Source organism: Columba livia, chromosome 2 (genome assembly GCF_036013475.1).
Source record: "Columba livia isolate bColLiv1 breed racing homer chromosome 2, bColLiv1.pat.W.v2, whole genome shotgun sequence".
Lineage (NCBI taxonomy): Eukaryota > Metazoa > Chordata > Aves > Columbiformes > Columbidae > Columba > Columba livia.
The window spans coordinates 25672523-25692826 of NC_088603.1; the positions used below are offsets into that span (position 1 = coordinate 25672523).

Below are 20304 nucleotides of genomic sequence, written 5' to 3' on the forward strand. Positions count from 1 at the left end.
TCTGGCCATTCTCTTCATGCCTTCACTGTACCCCAGCCCACTAAAGTACTTCCTCTCCCACCACATTCACTCTCAGGACCTGTGGCCCATCTCTTTGGGTTGCTTTCTCCCACAGGCCAGGTGATTACCGAGCAAGGTAGATCAGTAGAAGATGCCAGCTATTGGCATGCCGCAGGAGGGCATCTCTGGATCTCAGATATAACAGATTGTAACAGGTAGAGATGTGCTTGAGATGTTTGCTGTGGCTGCAGTGGTGGGATATGGTCCCACACATCTGCCGAGTCTCTCTGAAGTGCCGTGGGCCATAGCCCCTTCAGTTCTGAGTAAAATGACACTGATTTACACCAGTGTAAATTAGTGTAAACCTTGCCTTGTTTTCTTTTGAACACTTGACTGGTTCTTAAAAAAGAAGGCATCTTCAAGTTGTGGTGACACAATGAGTGATGAGCCTACTTATTTCTTAATGTTAGCACGATACAGAAATACCAGCTCTGCTCTGGGCATGAGGGTGAGGCTTGGGGATGGAGGGAAAGTTACAACATGAGAGTTGGTCGTCTTCTTGAAAGGGGAGAAGATTGCCTCCAACAGTTCACAGGAACAATAGTCTCTCTCATCCCCCAGGTCCCCATATGCTAAACAAAACAACCTCTTCAGAGATTTTTAATAAAAAGGCAAAGGTATGTTAAAAGTTAACTTGTAAAAAGAGCCAATCGGTGGAACAAACTACTTCCATGAAAAAGTAGCTTTTGAAAGTAAAGTGTCACAAATGATGCACGTGACAAATATAACTTGTGACAAATGCATTGTTGCTTCTCAAAAGGGTAACTTGTGACAAGCAAAAAAGCATGGTATTGATCATGTAAGCCAATGTGGAAAATAAAACATGTCTTCTTGCGTATCTTCACTGTAACCATTCATGGAAAACCTATGAGACTAAAAGTAGCCACAATCTAGACAACTTGGAGCACATACATCTGTGCTTTGCTGAATCAGGCCCTAGAAAGACAAGTCTTTGTTTTCCCTGTCAGAGAAAAAAAAACCCAAACATTACAAATCACGCGATACAATATCAAACTCTATGTTATTCCAAAATGACAGTCAATTAAGTAGAAACAAACTGTATCTTCAGAAGGGCAAATGAGAGAGGCCAGGGATCACTATCAAAGGACTTCTGTTTTCTTTCGTTTATTAAATAGCAACTGTATTATTTACTGCAGCTTTGGAAGCTAGTGAGCAGCTGGGTTTAACGCATTTCCATGCTGTGTAACCTCTCCTTATGCTTCGTTAGATTCCTTATCAGGACCAGAATAAAAGAAATCTCTCTGTTATGCTTTTCCTATGGCAAAGGAAAAGACAAGATGATGACTTTCCAGCTCATTTCACTCGTACAACGTTCTCATCAATCACCATGGGGTAGGTCTTTGTTATTTTCATTGAAGGACTGTTCTTAGTTTTCTGTCACAATAAAGCATGACTCCACTAACTAGCAAATCAAGGTTACCTCCACATTTCCAAAAGAACAAGATGCAAACATAAGGCTAAAGCTACTTCTGAAATATTTTCCAAGGCCCCAGTTTCACAAACATAAACCTAAGTCAAATTAGGTCTAAATTCTTTTCATTGAAATGAAGGTTAAAGTCTGAAATGCTCAGAGCAGTTGAGGTAAGGAAGCTAAACTAAGCATTTCATCAAGAACCAAAAGTTTTCTGCTTGTTTTGCGACTTTCTGCTCCAGAAACCAAGCAAAGAAACTGTGGTTTATTTTTATTTTAAACTCTCTGTCAAGTATGCATCTCTTTGCAGTTTTGGTTCACTAGAGCCCACACAGCTTGGCCTCTATTCTCCTTTTCCTATGTCTTCAATAAGCCCTATAGACATGAGCAGGAATTATGTGAGCAAAGGAAAAGCCTTCTAATGAAGGTAAAACATAATGAAAAATGCTTTGTAAGATGGTCTCTCCTCCTTTAACTTCATGTTTTTATATGTAAAGACATCCTTTTTGGTCTGAGTTGCTTCTCACTGAATGACAGTTACACACAACATACTATTGTAATAACAAGCATATGGCTCAGAGATCGCTGTTGACTTTCTCAAGTCTCAAATTAGACATTTTTATTTAAAATGTACGAAAGACATCTGTATACTCTCTCATTAAATGCATTTTACATTTGTAACATCCTACGTATGCCTTTGGAACCATTTCCACTAAAATGCCGACTCTGGGTTTGGATAGCAAGTAGTTCCTTTGTAACATTAAGGGAGGAGTATGTTAGTGTCAGAATTTCTCTCTAAAAAGTCCTTGCTAAAATATTTACTCTGCTTGTCAGAACAGGAATATCTGAAGCTAATTCCAAGTGAAAGAATATTTTAGAATGAATCATAAACTAGATGTTAAAAAAAGGCAACATGCTGCCATTCCAGTGCCCCTTCCCTGCTGTAAAACTAAACAAAAAATGACTCTGCGTTTGCATCCACAGAATATTGTAACATTTTGGAGCCTTCTGAGATTCCTTAATTGTAGTTATGCAACAGAACTGTCACATCCCAAAACAAAGGACAAAAATTCAGCAGCTGAATTTATTGGCTTGGAAATGAAACACTCTTAAGAGATGGTTAACATGTCTTCTTGATTATTTTTGGCATTTTAAAGTTACAGTGCAATGCTTCCTATTGCATGGACCAAAGAAGTGGGACATTTTAGAAATACTTAGAATTTTTATGGGGCTGTTTGTAAAGTCACATATTTAGCAACAGTGAAAACTGTTGAGCAGTAACCTTCTTTGCAATTAAGCCACTAATTTCTATGGGCCCTTTATGGTATGAGGCACTGCTCAACATTAATAAATGCATAATGTACTGGCTTCTAATGAGTTGGTCATGATGGTAAAAAACAGCTGCTTCTTTTAAACTGGTATTCTCAAGGATCATGATTTTCAAAGGCAGATGGGATAAATTCTGTGGCCAGAACAGTTATGATATTAATGAAAAAAGAGAAAGAAACAAACGAGTCTGTCAAACCTGTGACCCTCTGGAACCCTTTTCCACTACTGAGTCGGTTTGCTGTGATGACCAACTATGACACACTTCTGTGAATCGCCAGGAGTCTGGTTCCAAAGGCACAGACATTGCTTACACATGAGTTTTGAGGGAAGACTACTTCCTCTCTCTGACCATGCGTTTAAACACAAGGAAAACGCATGTTTATGACTAAGCTGAGACTACGGAAACAACGGTTTCAGTTCTTCTTTGCTCTAACCTTGGAATTCATCAGGTCACTAGTACAGGATAACAACTGACTCTTCTCTGTCAGCTCCTCTAATTCACAGTCTTTCAATCTCACTGCTTCTAAAGCTGGAGCAACCTGTTTACATAAAATTGAGCAGAAGCTTAAGTACTTTGCTGGAGCAGAGCCTCTGCTCCCTTTGGGGTTTCTCCTTTAAAGTCTGAAGTCGAACTAGAAGGTTTGCGTATATATTCCAGAAGGAGTTTAAATATTTCACGTGTACTGACATAAACGATAGTAATATATAGCTGTAACAATAACAGAGAAGTAAAAATAACCTAAAATACTGATATTTATGAGTCTTTGTGTAAGGCTTCCAACCCCCAAGTTAAGGACAGATTTGAGCTAGGAGCCTGAGCCTTTATAATTTGCTCTTTCTTAATTGCAAACTGTTCAGGTTTTGCATGAAAACAAATGAAAGACTGCTTGCTAACTGATGCTAATAGCATTGCACCACGCTCACCCCTGTAGGAACCCTAAGAAGCCAACAGTACCACCACAGAAGGATCTGACCCACAGCTGTTCTCTGGAGTACCAATATTGGCAAATATTACAAAACCACGTCTACTCTATTAAAACTAGAAAGAAATTAATAATTTTAATTTCTAAATATTTTCCCTTGCTGTTGCACCAAGAAAAAACAACAAACAGTATTTCTGTTCTTTCACTTGTGTTTCCATTCCAAAATTTTCTGTCTTCTGGCAGTTGCTTTTGAACTTACTAATAATGTGCGCCTTTGCTTGGACTTCTTAAACAGAAGGAGATTCTCAAAATGGAAGAAAGCTCAGGTTATTTCACTTTGCAACCTGAGAAACCTGTCACATGAACCATACGCTGATTACAGAGCACTGATATATAAAGGAAGCAGTTGTGTAAATGTGTGAAGTGGCTGTGCTGAGGAAACTGCAGAGCAGAGGAAAAGCACTATTTTAGACAAATAATGCTGTTGGAGGATCTGATTATCATGACTCATGTTTAACAAGGTATTGTGTAAAGTCCAGACAAAAAGCAGGATGCATTATGGTGGGCACTATACAGTCAAGGGGTTTCACACAGCCTCTTCCACTAAAAGCTCACAAATAAAATGGACAAGACAGACCCCAGGTGGAGAAACAGTGTGACAGTTCCATAATACGACTTTTTTGTGGGAGCTGAGTCAATTAGAAGGGCATAAGAAAAATGGAAAGTAAAGAGATGGAGAAAAAGTTCTGGAGGGAGGGAAAGAACAGAAGAGTGCCATATACTGTAACTACAGATTGAAAGGCAAGAGAAAAAATGAAAGTGGCAGGGAAGGATGGAAGGAAGAAAAGGCTGGAAAAATGGCCTTAGCAGTGGCAGAGAACATTGAGTTGAAATCACTGGAAGCTCCCTGACTCTCAGAAGTTTTGGCTGGTGGGACAGGAGCTCTCCATGTGTCTCTGATCTGACACACTGAGTAGGAAGGAAAGGAGCAGACTTGGCTGGGTCCCATTTTATTCCTTCCCTATGACTGTATGAGCCCTCATTCCAGCCTAGCTTTATCTGATGATGAGCTGAAACATAAGCCTACAGGAAGGACTCTTTGAATCAGCAGATATAAATGTGTGTATATATATATATATATATATATACACACACGTGTAGATGTATGCGTAGTATGCTTTCACATGTATACACGTTCACAGGAGGAGAACTGGTGCTACCCCTTCTGTATTCTTGTACCTTTGACTCTTTGAGTTGCCAGTTCTGGCCTCTTCTGGCCCACAGCTACTTTGAGATCATGAACTTCATAGACAGTAGGGTGATGATCATCAAGTTTCCCTTTCCCTTGCTCAAATAGCAACATTTTTTTCTGCAAATATGTCAGAGGACTTTCATAATAATTACATATATATATGTGTGTGTGTGTATGTGTCTATAAATATATAAATAATGTAAAAATTCTTAAAGCTAATTTTAAGTTCTACATATGAAAACACGCAATACAAAAAAATTCCACCCCTATTCATTTTTATTGGAATTTGTTCTCTGGCATAAGGTAAATGCATCTGTTACAGAGGAAAAAAACCAAAACCAACATATCTTGATTAAATCAGTGTGCCACTAAACTAACATGCTTCAAATTAATTTTTACTGTGGAATACAATAACCTGCTTACTCACTGGCATAAAAGCAGTGCATGCAGCTAGTGCAAGAGCATTATATTTCTCTTGGGGTGGAGGAGAGAAGACAATTTTATAAAAAAATGACTTATTTGATTACTCTGTCATCTTCTATTAGCTATGAGTTGTCTGTGGCCAACTTTTGAATTATTTTACACTACAGTTGTATTTTGCTGTGAATAAATATGGACACTTTGTGAATATTCTAGCATAGATAATCTGAGCTCCAATAACTTGGGCTGGCTCAGATGGGAAAGTATCCTGCCACAGTGCTTCTTGTCCCAGATCAGCTGAGTTCAATCCTTAGAATCTGAAGTTCAACAAGAAAAGATATGTTGGCCAGGTTTGCCAAGTATGTATCTTGTCACAATTTGTGTCATTCTGTCTCCTCTTCCCCAACTCTGTGTGCTTGTTTTGGGGTGGCATATAGCTTTGTGGGTATGCAGAGGCATAGGGGCCTGATTTCTTCCAGTGTAGAAACTACTATTAAGGAAGTGATTCCTACCTGCCCCTGTCCTGGTTTTGGCTGGGATAGAGTTAATTTTCTTTCTAGTAGCTGTGTTTTGGATTTAGTATGAGAAGAATGTTGATAATACACTGCTGTTTTGGTTGTTGCCAGGTAGTCAAGGACTTTTTGGCTTCCCATGCTCTATCAGGTGCACAAGAAGCTGGGAGGGAGCAAAGCCAGGACAGCTGACCCAAGCTGGCCAAGGGGATGTTCCATCATGTCCAGTATATAAACTGAAGTTGGTCGGGGGGGGGGGCAAATATCACTGTTCGGGAATGAATGGGCTATCAGTGCCGTGGGCGGTGAGCAATTGCATTGTGCATCACTTTTTTTGTATATTCTATTATTATTATTATCTCTTCCTTTGCTGTCCTATTAAACTGCTCTTCTCTCAACCCATGAGTATTTTTTTCCTTTTCGATTCCCTCCCCCATCCCTCTTGGGGAAGGCGGGGGTGTGTGAACGAGCAGCTGCGTGGTTCTAGCTGTTGGCTGGGATTAAACCCGGGCAGCCCCCATAAAAACCAAGAATGGCTCTTTTGAACGTCTCCTCTTTATCTCTCATCTGCTGCAGTCTGAACTTCAAATTACTTTTCAATAGTAGCATATAGCTTGCAAGCAAAGTAAATGCAAATACTTCAATCTGTTGTCTGCCACAGCTTTATGTGCATCATGAGCTGCAACAGCTTTCTCTTAATTGCTTTAACCATGGCATTTCATCTTTGATGAAGAGAAAGACTCTGAAAACATGAGAGATGCTTCTGCTGGTCACTGAGGCAGGATTGACTTGCAGAGCAGGTTGCGACTATACACCACCACCACCATGAGACAAAGGAAAGCATCTCAAAAATACTCTCCATGCTGAGGAATTGCCACTGGCTCACTTCGGAACAGTCCGGCGCTGTTTCTGACATGCAGCCTGGCAGTCCAGCCCCACTTTTACGTCTGCTTGAGCATTATTCCTACCACGTGCTCCCTTTCAGTGGCATCAAAGCATTTCACATAGCAATTGCTACCACATTGATGTTCCAATAGCAAAAACCTTGTGTCACTAATAATCCAGGAGCATCTCAAGGGAATCCAGAGCAGTAGGATCCATAAGTTTTCTTTTGCATCACATCAATGTCCACTTCTGCTGAATTAATGGAAATGAAATGAGCTGATAGCAACATTTAGCTTCCAGTGTTTGTAACACTGCAATTTTGCAATGACTCAGTCATAAATTCTCTTCTACCAAAGGCTCAATCTCCATCCCTGCCCACAATTCAGAATCTCTTCAGTTTCTTAATTCCCTTTGACTTTCTGAATAAAGATGATTTCTGGCTCTCCATCTATTGAAAACAATAGCCTCCTTCTGACTTCAAAAAGGACATGTCCCTTAGGGCCCTACTGGGCTGTACTGCTGACTTGAGAGTTTGGGCCATAAAAGAAAAATAGGTTGAGACGTCTATTTAGAGAGTTCTTGATGGACATCTTTTCACAGTGACATTTCTAATTCAATGTCATTGTTTTGAAAGACTAAAATTATTATTTCAGGCAGGTTGCTTTCATGCATTATGCTACAATGTTGCTTGACTGCTTTCCAAACTGGAACAACTGAAAAAATGTGAAGCGCTCCAATGATTTTAAATCACCCTAGTCAGGACAGAGTGATTTAAAATTACTGGAGTGCCTTGCATTTTTACGAGCTCTCAGTTTGCAAGCAATGGTGATCTGGGCAGTCCTGGGCTACAGCACTGCAAAAAACCCCAACTATATGTTATAGAATCATAGAATCATAGAATAGTTTGTGTTGGAAGGGACCTTCAAAGCTCATCTAGCCCAACCCCCCTGCAATGAGCAGGGACATCTTCAAGTAGATCAGGTTGCTCAGAGCCTGGCCTTGAATGTCTCCAGGGATGGGGCATCTACGACCTCTCTGGGCAACCTGGGCCAGTGTTTTACTACTTCATTGTAAAAAATGTCTTCCTCATGTCTAGCCTGAATCTCCCCTCCTTTAGTTTAAAACCATTACCCCTTGTCCTATCATAACAAGCCCTACTAAAAAGTCTGTCCCCATCTCTCTTATAGGCCCCTTTCAAGTACTGAAAGGCCACAATAAGGTCTCACTGGAACCTTCTCTTCTCCAGGCTGAACAACCCCAACTCTCTCAGCCTGTCTTCATAGGAGAGGTGTTCCATCCCTCTGATCATTTTTGTGGCCTCCTCTGGACCCATATTATCACCAGTTTGAAAATGTTTGCATTTGAATTTGGAAATGGTAGGGATTTGGAGATATTTAATGCCACCGTAATTAAAATCAGTGGCTGAACATTGACTGTAAAAAGGTCCAAGCTAGAGAAGTAACTGTATATATACAACATATTTTGTGGCATCCTGTGCTCAGCAGCGTCTCCATTCAAATCCTGACTCCTCCTAGCCCCTTGCTCAGACTGTACGTTATGACCTGCACCACCGCACCAAAGGAGATGCGGCTGTGTCTCTACATGCAGCACAGTATGGGAAAGAAATGACAACACCTGCAACAAAAGGGACCACCCCTCTTTGGAGAATATCCTTTTTTTAAAGTGGGGCACCACTGCCCTTCCACACAGCAGCCCAAACCCCAGTAGTAGGATAACAGAGAAAAAAATAAAATATTTATCTCACAAAAATATATCAGTTCAGTCGTTTTGTTTTACATTTATTTACAGTGGCAACTCTTCTTTCATTCATAATGTGGATTCAGAACAAAATTCGTCGCAAAATGCTCCACAAAGAACAAGATCCTTAGCAGCTGTAAACGGGCATCATTTTACTGAAGCTAATGGATTTACACTTCTTAGTATCAGATGGGGATTTGATCCATTATTTGTGGACTCTAAATTCCTCGCTAAGTTTTGCTTCTTTCTTTACCACAAATGTACTAACCGGAAAATGTTAGTAACAGCTCATCTCCTAGTATCTTTCTTATTAATTTGAGTAGGCTCTTTTTTTAGTGACTTTTAACTTTGATGTTGTTAAATATGGCCACACTCTGAAAACTCTCAGTACTGGCGAATCTGTTTTCCTGGAATATCTTGCGTTGTTTTCAGAACTGCGTGATTGTGTGACATCTGCTCCACATCTCATACGTGATCAACTGAGTAGGTACAAGCGTAGCAGATGGCTGATGACTCACCTCACAACACTGAACACTGGTTTGCTTCCTGAGAAGCAACATCTTCATATTAATTTTCTAAGAGTCTTGCAAAGATGTGAGTAGGCTGCCTGGGTTGCTAGCAGGTAATGTAAGTTACAGGAAATGCACAGAGATGCAACAGCAACATTTATTCTAGGACTGGAGGTAATATTTTAAAATTCAATTTATGGGCTGCTATCAGATAAATCCACAAAAGGAAATCAGGTTCACTGCTGTACTGTCTAAATTTTAGGCATCTAAAGAGCAAAAATCTGGATCCTTGAATCAGAGATCTAGACTTCCTATGCAAAAGAGAAAAGGAATAATATCCACAGAAGTCATTCACTGGGGTGAGGAATCAGGAAACAGCAGAGAAAAGGAGATACCTTAAACCCTGCTCTTGCTGTGATTTGGCTGCCCTGTTCCAAGCTGTGGGGAATACCACAAAGATTTACAGATCACAGACGTCGGTAGAAGGTCATTCCCAGCTCTTCTGACATCCCATGATAGATAACATATGCACCTGCTATACTGAAGCCCTTTGTTCTGTTCCCTCCTCTGTTGACTGTCAGATTGAAACAGACACAGCCCAGTTAGCATATGTAGCTTGTGTAGGTGAAGTTCTGATCTGTTGTAAGAAAAGCACTGCAAGAAGCTGCAAGTTTACTTTTACTTCACAAAATCAATTTTGTTCAATAACAAAATTTAAGAATCTCAGTAACACTTTATTATCCCCTCTCATTCTTACAGAATCCTTGGCCTGGCAAAACAAGATGACTGGAGGGAACTCCAAAGAGCCATTCCCAAACCACGTCTTTTAGAGCTCTATATACCAAGCCATCACATGCATATATTAAATATTCTATATATGCTGCAATAGCTTAGGTATACCAAGCTTAAATCCATAAACATCAACTTGTTTGTATGCACATGATTTCCATATTAAAAAGGTAATTAGCATTCTAAAAATGATATCCATATCCAAATGCTTTAGGATCAAACAGTGTGCAAGTCTCACAAGTATCATATCAAAATGTGACTAACCAGCTTAGCTTAAACATGCTTCAGCCCCAAAGACTAACACATCAAAATGCTTTAGTGGCTCGTTAACCTTTTTGTTTTTGAAAAATCATTCTGTGGCAGAGACGCACCATTCCCGTTACCGCTACCCTTATGTCAACTAACAAAAGTTCCTAATGAGCCAAGTCTCTGGGAGGCTCAACTACTAACATGATTAACATTACCAAAGACCTGTGCATGACTAACAGCTGTGTCCTAAGGAAACTGAACTCATACCTTCCACTTCCAAATAAACTGCCCTGAAGTTAAAAGAGTATCCCAGGAAGAAAAGAAGGGAGGAGACTATGGGTAGAGAGGAAAAGAAGGAAGATGTTGTCATTGCTGATTCTGGCACATCCTGTATGGAACAAATATATAATCAGCTCTGTCAGAGGAAGCCAGGAAGGGTGAGCAGGACCATAATCCAGCAGTTATAAAGACATACTAATTAGATTAAGGGCTTGAACGTAGTTCTCATTAAAAGGTGAATGCCATGTCCATGAGTATTTGTAATAATTTCATCCATCTAGCCCGACGTACACTCCATTAAAAAATAATGGAACTGCTTCAAGAGAGAAGATTTAAAATGCCTCTGCCCAGAATAACCTAGAACTTGGTAGGCACAGAAATGGGCTACAGCATTCCAGCTCCTGCTACAGGGAGGGGAAGTGAGCATGTCTGCCCTATATCCTCTGCAAGTATTGCCATGACCAGGCAATGCTTCAAAGGGAAACTGTCTCTCTCCTATCATTTTATGGGCACCTGTGGATATGTTCCTAAAATACACTCTGGGGCGCATCATGCTGCAGGGCTTTAGACATCAGAGGCACATTACTGAGCAGCATTAAGACAAAAGCTTTAGTTGTGTTTAAATTATTGTTACAGTTAGCCTCTCTGAACTGCTACAGTCTGACTACTATCTGCTAAACACAAAGGAAGTTCTTAAAATGGTACTGGTGTCACTTATATTCCTTGACAGCTAGTAACTAAAAACCCCAGCATGCCCCAAACCAGCAAACGCTGACTCTCCCTCCCCCAAATGGTGTGTAATGATGGCAGCTAATTAACACAGAAAAGATCTTTTGGGGCGGATACTTCTCCCACAGTGATTCTGTCATTCAAATTCCACTAACAACTGTTGAGTTTACACCACGATGCCAAAGAGGTGTATTAGATCCTTCAACTTCAAGCTATCCAGAGCTTACTTGGCCCATTTGGCACCTCTGTGTTGCTGACACATGCAGAACTTCAACAGATGGTCTTACAATACTGGCAGTTGTTTTGTACCTAGCTAGCAGTGAGGGGAAATACCCTACACAAATTGTCTGCAATTCTGGAAAATAAATGAACTACAAATCCATATTAACCTCAAAAGCCAAACTATAAAAAGTCAGATTAGTCATTTAATTACGTATGTGCTCTGGGTTAAATGTTCAGTTGTTGCAAAATGGCAATATTTCCCTGCAGGCAGGAGAACTATGCTTTGCTTTTGTTTCTTCCAGAAATATCCAGAAAAACTATACCATTAGAAAGGTATCAAGATGCATTAGGAACAAGTCTGGAGACTCTTTCTCATGTGATCAACCTTGACTATCAGCAAAAGTACCTCCATAAACTGGGTGTTTTCACACAAATAGTGAAGTAGCAGGGTACAACTCAAGGTAACCAAATCTCTCTTTTTTTACTGTGCCAAACAGAATTCAAGAAATAAGACATCAGCTAGTGTGCAAATGTTGAAATAACAGAGGTGACCAAGTAAACAGCAATTTTACATTTTTCCTCACTCATTTAAAAAGAGCTGTATATACCACAAGCTGAATTGTACACTCACTAATCTCACTGGCTGCAATGGAACTTGCGCTGTATATAAAGACCAGAATAGCTCCTCCTTCTTTCTGTGCAGCTAGTTTTTTCTCTTTTATTGTTGCAAATTATCAGATATATCAACAGGGCTGAACCAGTAAACCTTGTATACAGAATAGTGCTTTTCAAAAGTAAATGCAATAATTTCCTTCATCAGTATATAAGCTCGATGACATGTATGTTCACACATACATATTACGATCTACTAGTGCAAACATTAGAATGGGCTTTTAGAAAAAAATCACAGACGTTTTAGTCCAGTGCTCACCTCTTCTACTTGCTTTAAATGAAACATAGCTCGAAAGGTATCTCAAACTGAAATTTCAGAAGCTTGGCCATTCGGTTCCCATCCATTTCAATATATTTAGTTAGATAATACATCAGTCCCCTTGTATGTTATTTTCACAGTTAGTTACATTGAAGTACAGTTCCCTTAGGTGGCTTCAAAGCCCTAGAAGGAAGTAGAACCCTGGAAGCCTTATCATAAATGTCCTTCAACTGCAAGAGGTACATTCCAGGCTTCTGCTGGGACCGAATCAAAGCTGTATCCATTTAAAAGAAAATAATATTTTATCCACTAAGTTTGCTTAAAAAACATAGTTGTTGGAAGTCACTGATGTTATACATTTGTGACTTTGATACAAGTGAAAGGATCTCTATCAGTTTTATGTCTAATTTTACACTGAAAGATCAAACAACTCCTAAGTTTGAAGCTGTTAACAAAAAAAATATTAAACCAACAGAATTTCAGATAGGTTTCATGTTTTCGTTTCCTCCCTCAGGACTTTTGCCAGACTAAAATGACACAACATACTTCCAGAAAGTACTTATACAAATGCAACATAATCTGTCTCTGAAGGCATAAATTATTTGTTCTCATGAGAAAAAGAAAAATCAAAAGAAATGTTAAACAGACACAGTCAAAATGTCAGAACATCAATCCCTCTGCTTCTCTTTCCGAGATTAAATATTTTGTCAAATATTTGAAGCTATGATCCTCAATGTAGCACTTTGCTGTGAAATTCCCAGGAGAGAAGGAGCTGGTGTACATATTTTAGTACCAATGATGCAAGCATGTCCTATCCTGGGAAGAGGTCCTCCCTTACAGATGCAGAATATTAAATAACATGATGGGAAAACTTTGTGATCATCATTCCACTTCCTGAGAGAAGACCCTTCCCAGCTTGTACAACCACTGGTCATGGCTACCCCCTTTCCTGAGGCCATCCTCTGCAGAGCTCACCACAGGTCCACGGTGACCATTTCCTGCTGTTGGGACATCTAGAAACCTTTCTGGCAAGAGGGATGGGAAATGAGAGGAGTCTCTTGGGGAAAAAAAAGGCAAAGGGAAGGGGATAGGAGCACAGGATTTATCTTATCCATTCTAACAATAACCAGCACCCTGCCAGATGCCTTCTAGGGAAGGTTCAAATAGTCTTCAATTAAACAATACTGGAACAATCTCACTACAGATGCAAGAGAAGGTCTTTCTTAATGATTTGGAATGTTACATTTGGTAAAACAGTAGAGATTCAGAGGATTTATAAACCTAAAAGGGAAAAAAACAAAGGCAACATTTCCACAAAGAGAGTACATCTGTCAGTGAATACAGATCTTTGTGCTGCAGTTCATGTCCCAACCTGGGCATTACTCAATTTGGATATGACAAAATCCCACGGAATCAAAATGCAGTTTGTCTTTGTGATTTATCTCCTTGCCCTTTGTATGTAATATTTTCTGAAATAATAGCCAAAATCTTCTTAAATACCTTTATAGTTTCAGTAGGCACTCCAGGCTCTGGAACTTTATCCAAGTAAGTAGTCAAGTCTTGATCCACGTGTTCAAACACTAACGTTAACTTGGTCTCTCTGTCTGTTCGTGACACGGTGCACACATCAAACAATCTGAGAGGAGGAAAAGAGGAGGTAAGTATACAGGAACCACTACAGACACATGTACCTTGCAGCTCATACACGTCTATTTAAATTTCTTACAGTACATAGAATGGAAAAAAGAGCTTTCCAAAGGTAGAGCAATCTTTGAGCTCTTGATTCATCAGATAACTACTGATACATCAATAATATCATATCTCTGTGTCATGTGTGCATTCTGAAATAGGATAAAGTATTAAGAATCCATCAGCTGTTCAAAGTAAAATAATTACATGGAAAAAAAATAATTTTTGGTCAGAACAACTAGACTTAATACAGAAAATGATACGTATCCACATTCTATGCTGCATCTACTGTAACCACTAAAAAAGAAAGAGTAACATTTTTGAGATAAAAAATACCAGGTGTTCGCATGTACCTTCAGTGTGTACCTACATAACTCTCATGTTCACCACCACATGGCTTTAGAATTAAATCTCCCTCAGCAGAAGCAGAACTTTTGTGCTGATTACTCTTGCAAGTTCCTGAACACAAGGAATCCCTTCATTGTCAGGACACAGTCTGGAAAAAACTTTGCGCGCAAGATGCCGCAATTAAGAAAACCCACTTCTCTCATCCATTTCTGTCATTCTTTTACTTAAATTTCTTTATTGTTTCACCTTGTTGCACAACATCATATTCACACTAATTTGCAAAGCTCTTCTTACTGTCACATTCCTATCTGATTACTCTATTTCTTTATATTTTTAACTAGGATTTTCACAAATGTCTTCCCATGCTTCTATGCTTCACATCTCTGCTCATACCAGTGACTTTCACTATTGTTTCTCCAGTCCCACTTCTACAAAATCACAATAGGAAACCGTCTTACAGATGGAAGGATGCTTGTTCCCTGCTCACATACTTTACTAATGCCTTCATTCATTTAGTTTTAAATTTTACATGTCGGATTGCCTTTCTCTCTGAAGCAAGATAGCATTACTACTTTTATTAGTTGATAGTAGATTTAAAAAAATGTATGAATACAATTATTGAGAAAAATTCTATAAAGTGAAGAACCTACCATCCATAAACCAAAAGTGGCATTGATGCTACTGCTTATTTGGTCAACATCACAGCAGTTATATGGTTTTACTACATGTACCTTTTATCCTCTTCAAATAACTGCTTCCTTATTTCGCAAAGTGCAGGATTTCTGATAACATTATCAAGTAATATTTTTGTTCTTTGTCCTGGGACTAAAGGCTTTATATGCCGCATCTGTAGACAACAGGTCACGCACAAAGCCTTGGGGGTCACTGCTTTTCAAAGAAGCCACTTGATAAACAGAATTGGAAAACACTTTGTACTGAGTTTTTACTTTTTACCTTAAAACTCAGAATATTTCACAAAAGGAAGAATTGGCACAACTATCTGTGACGACTGTAATCCAGGTTTAAGACAGCAGTATGCTTCACTTGAAATTATATAGACTTAACATGTTAAGGGTCTGGTCCCACTTTAACAGCATTCCTAAATAATCTTTGGCCAGACACCTAAAAATTGCTTATTAGCCACCATGTTTTGAAAATGGATACACGCACATTTCTTTTAGCTTAAAGAAGCTTTGCAGTGAGTAATAATTCAGGAACCAGAGTTACAGAATATGGACAGACAGTCACCCTATGTCTTCTAAAAGGATGCAATCTGTACTCAATCTGTAATTGTGATATGAACAAATCTTAATTAAATTATTATGGGAACACGGTGACTGTAGCAGCAAATGTCTCAGCACGTTTCTCATAAAGACAAATACCGCTGTCTTTACGATTCCATTAATGGGGTGCACATGGAAGATAGATACCCTCTACGCAGTAAATCAGTTTTATGAAAAGTTGCAAACCTCCTGGAAAAGTGAAATTTGCTGGTATTTGGCTGGAGGTTAATAATCTGCAATATATTTATATAAATCAATGTGGAATGTAGCTGGACTGCCTATAACCCCAACACATGCAAATAGAGAGGAGCCAGACAGGTCTGAACATCTGAACATAAACACTGGAAAATATTTCCAACTGTATGATTCCTTTGTGTTGACCTACATTTACCTAAAAATGTTCTAAAACACCTTTTTTTGCCAGGTATTTAATACACTGGCAAAATTATCTTTTCAATTATAGCAGAGTTATAATTCAAGGGGAAAAAAAAAAAAAAAGGAAAAAATATTTCAGTGTATAGAATACAGAAGCAACACATAATTTCCAGCTCACTGTGGAGGGAAATGTGGATTCTATGTTTAAGTCTTCTGCATGTGGCTTGTTTTGATGTGGGCATTTTCTGGCACAGCAAAATAAGGAATTCAGAGCAATGCAGTTCTAGTTACCTATTACCATGTAATAATATTATCACCGAGTAATAATATTATCTTTCCCTTTTATACACCCCTTATGTAAAACTGTAAATGCTTTACTGTTAATAATAAAAACTCCAGATCCTGCACCAGGCTGGGTGGGAGCACATTGTGTTTACTCACAGAAAATACAGCTGCTGCCTTAGAAAGATAATAAATTAAAGCACAGCTTATATGAAGCCACAATATTATGAAAAAACAACATCCGGCATTGCCTGTTCTAAGCATTTTGGAAATAGATTGAGAAAGACACAGCTTCATTACTTGATAGTTTCGACAAAGATAAAACTACTTTTTCTAAATTACATTATTTTACATCCACTGTGAAAAAATAATCCATTGAGTTGTCTGCCCTAGCAAGGAACATCTCTGCTGTCTGCACTGCACGTTTCTCATGATCTGTACGTGACGGGTTAGTTCTGCATGTGATTGCCTCTCTGGAATAGGGAACAGTAAAAGGCCTTTTATTTAATGAGTTACTCTGTGGACAGTGTCTTAAATGAAGTAAAGTATCTCAATCAATACAGGATTTCCACACTGAATACTTTGTAAACATGAGCCCTGCCCTTCTATTGTACTTAAAAAAGAAACGTTTGAATTATTTGATTGAAGTAAGATCCGCTATGGGAAATCCTGCAAGTATTTAACAAGATGTTTGGCTTGGAGTCACACAGCACCTGACGTGTTGATCTGAACTGGAACATTGTTGAACAGACATTTACGGAGTACCTGTGTTATAGTGCAGACATTTTTGGAGTTAATTACACTTAAAACAGAAAAAAAGAGAGCTTATAAGCTACAAATCTATGTCTCTGTTTTATGAGTCCACTGCCCAGTGGATCTTACTAAAACCTAGCAGAATACCTGCCTTCCTGCAAAAATACCTAAGGTTTGTTGAATGCAGAAAACTAGATGATGCTTCTTGAAGTGTCTATAGTTTCTTACAACATGTAGTCTGACAAGTGCACATCAGTTCATCTTCATTTTACTATATACAGTCTGAATGCTTAATGCTTTTATGAGAAAAGACACAGTTGTGCCAAGTAATTTGAAAACTATTGCATCTACTGACTGGCCATTACCCATTTTCAAGTGGAATAAGCATTTTTTTTCCTGAGCAAACTGAGACAACAGCAATGCAGTTCAAAGCCACCAGCTCAAGCCACCTGCAAGAAATACCAAAAACCAGATCTGACCATAAGACCTGAAAAACTGTAGGACATCCATTCTCTTGGCTATTGTCAAAGAGATGAGTAAGTACACTGGAAAATGACGCAAAGCACAGTCAAAGGGAAGATCAAAGAATTAGATACTTGTTGCCAGAGCATCCAAAGACTTATTGTTATTTGAATTGCAGTAGGACTAATGCAAGACGAACACAGATTCATTTACTTTGCTGGTCACTCACATCACTAACCAAAAAAACAGTCCCTGTCCTCACAAGTTTTTCAAGAACATGAACTTACTTCAACTTTTTGGGAAGTGTCATCCTAGGAAGAGTTACTTCCTAGCTTATGCATGACAGAGAAAGAGAACTGGAGCCGTTAATTTATGAGTAGGAGAAATGTTAAAGAAGACTTTGGTGTGGTAGCCAGTGGCACAGTAATGTGGCTACAGTTTTAAGGTTTCATAAGTCTGGACAAAGACTCAGACGGAAAGAGTTTGGCAGTCTCTACTATAGCTCTGAAAGGCATTTATCCACATGACAGAAAACCAGCACAGAATTTATGTATGATTGACAGTGTTTATGCAAACACCACAAGATTAGGATACCAAGACTGTTACAGGTCATGATTGAGCTTTATTGACAAATACGTGACAGGGAGCTTGAATAGCTTCTGCTTTCACTGCCTTTGGCTCCAGTTAATCCTATGAGTCCATAATTTTTAAGCACACATAAAACTGGGCTTCTCATAGCTAAAAGCATTGAAAAATGGTAGTCAGGCATCATTTGAGTCCAAATTTCAGCAGCGGTCCTAGACTTTTCTGTTCTCTGGAAGCAACTCAGCAGCAAGCCCTTCATTTACCCCAACTTCTTAAACTACGCACTCCTTGGAAAAAACAGTTTTCCCCATACTTTAAATATTAGATACCTTCTCCTTTCTTGCTTTTGAAGAGAAAAAAGTCTCTGCTAACAGAAAGCAATCTCTACTTGGCATCACATATACCCAATGTACTTTAACAAAGGGGTCATATTTCAGAAGAAGAAGACAATAGCTGGGCAAGTGGAGTGGAACATATATGTTAGGAGAATCATGTCCCATGTAGCAAAACAGGAAATGGAGCTTCACACTCTGAAATGTATGACAGAACTCCTCCCCTTTGTTCAGGACATGCTGCTTTGTCTCATCTTGATCAGCAATCACCTACTCCTCCATGGCTCTGAAAGCTGGTATTTCAGATGTAGATTCTTCTCAGTGGAAGGAGCCTCAGTGAAGTACTTTTAGATTAAAAAAGAACATGTGCAGATAAACAGACCTGTAAATTCAAATTATCTCATATTTTAGGTGCATTTTTTTTCTGGGATAACCTTTGTAAAAGCACGTAGCAACGCAAGACCTAAGTTCCATTTTCAAAAGTGTATGGGTCTTCAGGAGCTTCCCAATGTGCTTCTCACACCTGCTGCAGCTGCACCGATGTGCATCGATACTTCAGATATGCCTCCACGGCAGACTGCAACACAACGCAAAGACACGTAGACCACGCTCAACTGACCCCACCTCGGTACTGAATCCCTACAGCACAACTCTGCCCGCAGCACCCCAAACTAGCCCACCGGGAGCTTCATCCACTGGCAGTCAGATGCTGAGTCAAACTCAATTAATTAAAACAAGCCTGCTTATCTCTACGCTGCTGATGGCAACTTTACGTCTCAAATCCTTATCGTCTAAGTTTCTACACGGTTCTTGGAGTCTCTGAATATTTTCCTTGCCCTGCTACCCTCCCAGGAAAGAGTAACAGGATCTCTTCTTGCCTTCAGAAGAAACCTCTTTCAGGCAAATAGCAGAACAGGGCAGAACATAAAATCGGATAAAATAAATCAATTCATCTAGGACAGGCAGATGTTCTGCAGATAGATGTTTTCAACTCTGCAGCCACTCATTCATTATCTGCTGTGCACAGTGCAGAAAGAGGTACCGCGAAGAAGTAATTGCATGGTGAAAGCAAGGCAGCAGAAAGTCCTGTCCTGGAGACCTGCTCCAGCAGAGCCCAGCCAATATTCTCACTTAGAGCCCACTCACCAGTGAGGTTTAAGGGAAGGAAGGGGGATATTAGGATGACAAGGCAATCGTTCATCTGCAAGCTGAGCTTTGTGCTGTAATTTTTTCCAGTCGCTCTCCCTTTCTGACTTGGAAAAATTATTTAAAATGCTTAGCTCTATAAAAGATGTTTTTGTTCTTTAAGTGTGTGTGAGGAAGAGAGACACAGAAAGTGACAGAGAGAAATAGATGCTCTTGAAAGTGAAGTAAATAGCACTGGCTAAAGTCCGATAGTGTGGGCTGACTGGGCAAGCTTTCAACGCTCAGCACTGCCTGCAGCCCTGACCTGCAACACCCCGGCTCTCCTGCGCTGGGCCCCACTTGAGCAACGCCGGGCCCTGGTGCCAGACTGAATGGTTTTGTGATGCAGACAAATGTCTGCTCTGATGAAACCACCAAAAGTAATTTTTGTTTTCAACAGAAGCCAAGATTCATGCCTAAAAGATGAAAAGACCAAGTACATTTACTCCCTGTGCCACCCAAGTCACTAAAAGATGCAGTTGTTAAAGAGTTTTACTTCAAGGAAAAATACACTTGACAAGACATTTTCTGCACCTCTCTTTGTTTATAGCAGCATGCTGTCTTTTTTAGCTCTCACGCTACCATTTCTTGTTCACCTTCTTTGTGAAGGGAGATTATTTTTAATAGGCAAGGACCAGAAATTGATCTGGTAAGGCTCAGTAATTCAAACAGCATCCTTCCTTGCAGAACTTCACTTTCAGGGCTCGTTCTAAAGTTCACCAGTTTTTTAA

The 20304-nt window shown here is 39.4% G+C and overlaps 1 protein-coding gene across 4 annotated transcripts in view; it reads right to left on the reverse strand.

The window, feature by feature from the left end:
• The window catches only part of CDK6 (cyclin dependent kinase 6), a 141065-nt gene that overhangs the window by 95893 nt on the left and 24868 nt on the right, over nt 1-20304 (reverse strand). For all 4 annotated transcript variants that reach the window (XR_010470013.1, XM_065051072.1, XM_065051073.1 and 1 more), the window contains one exon: nt 13780-13915. Coding sequence is in view for 3 of the 4 variants with exons in the window: in XM_065051072.1 (XP_064907144.1) it covers nt 13780-13915 (136 nt within the window). In the remaining variant the exon portion in view is untranslated. The remainder of the gene's footprint in view (nt 1-13779; nt 13916-20304) is intronic.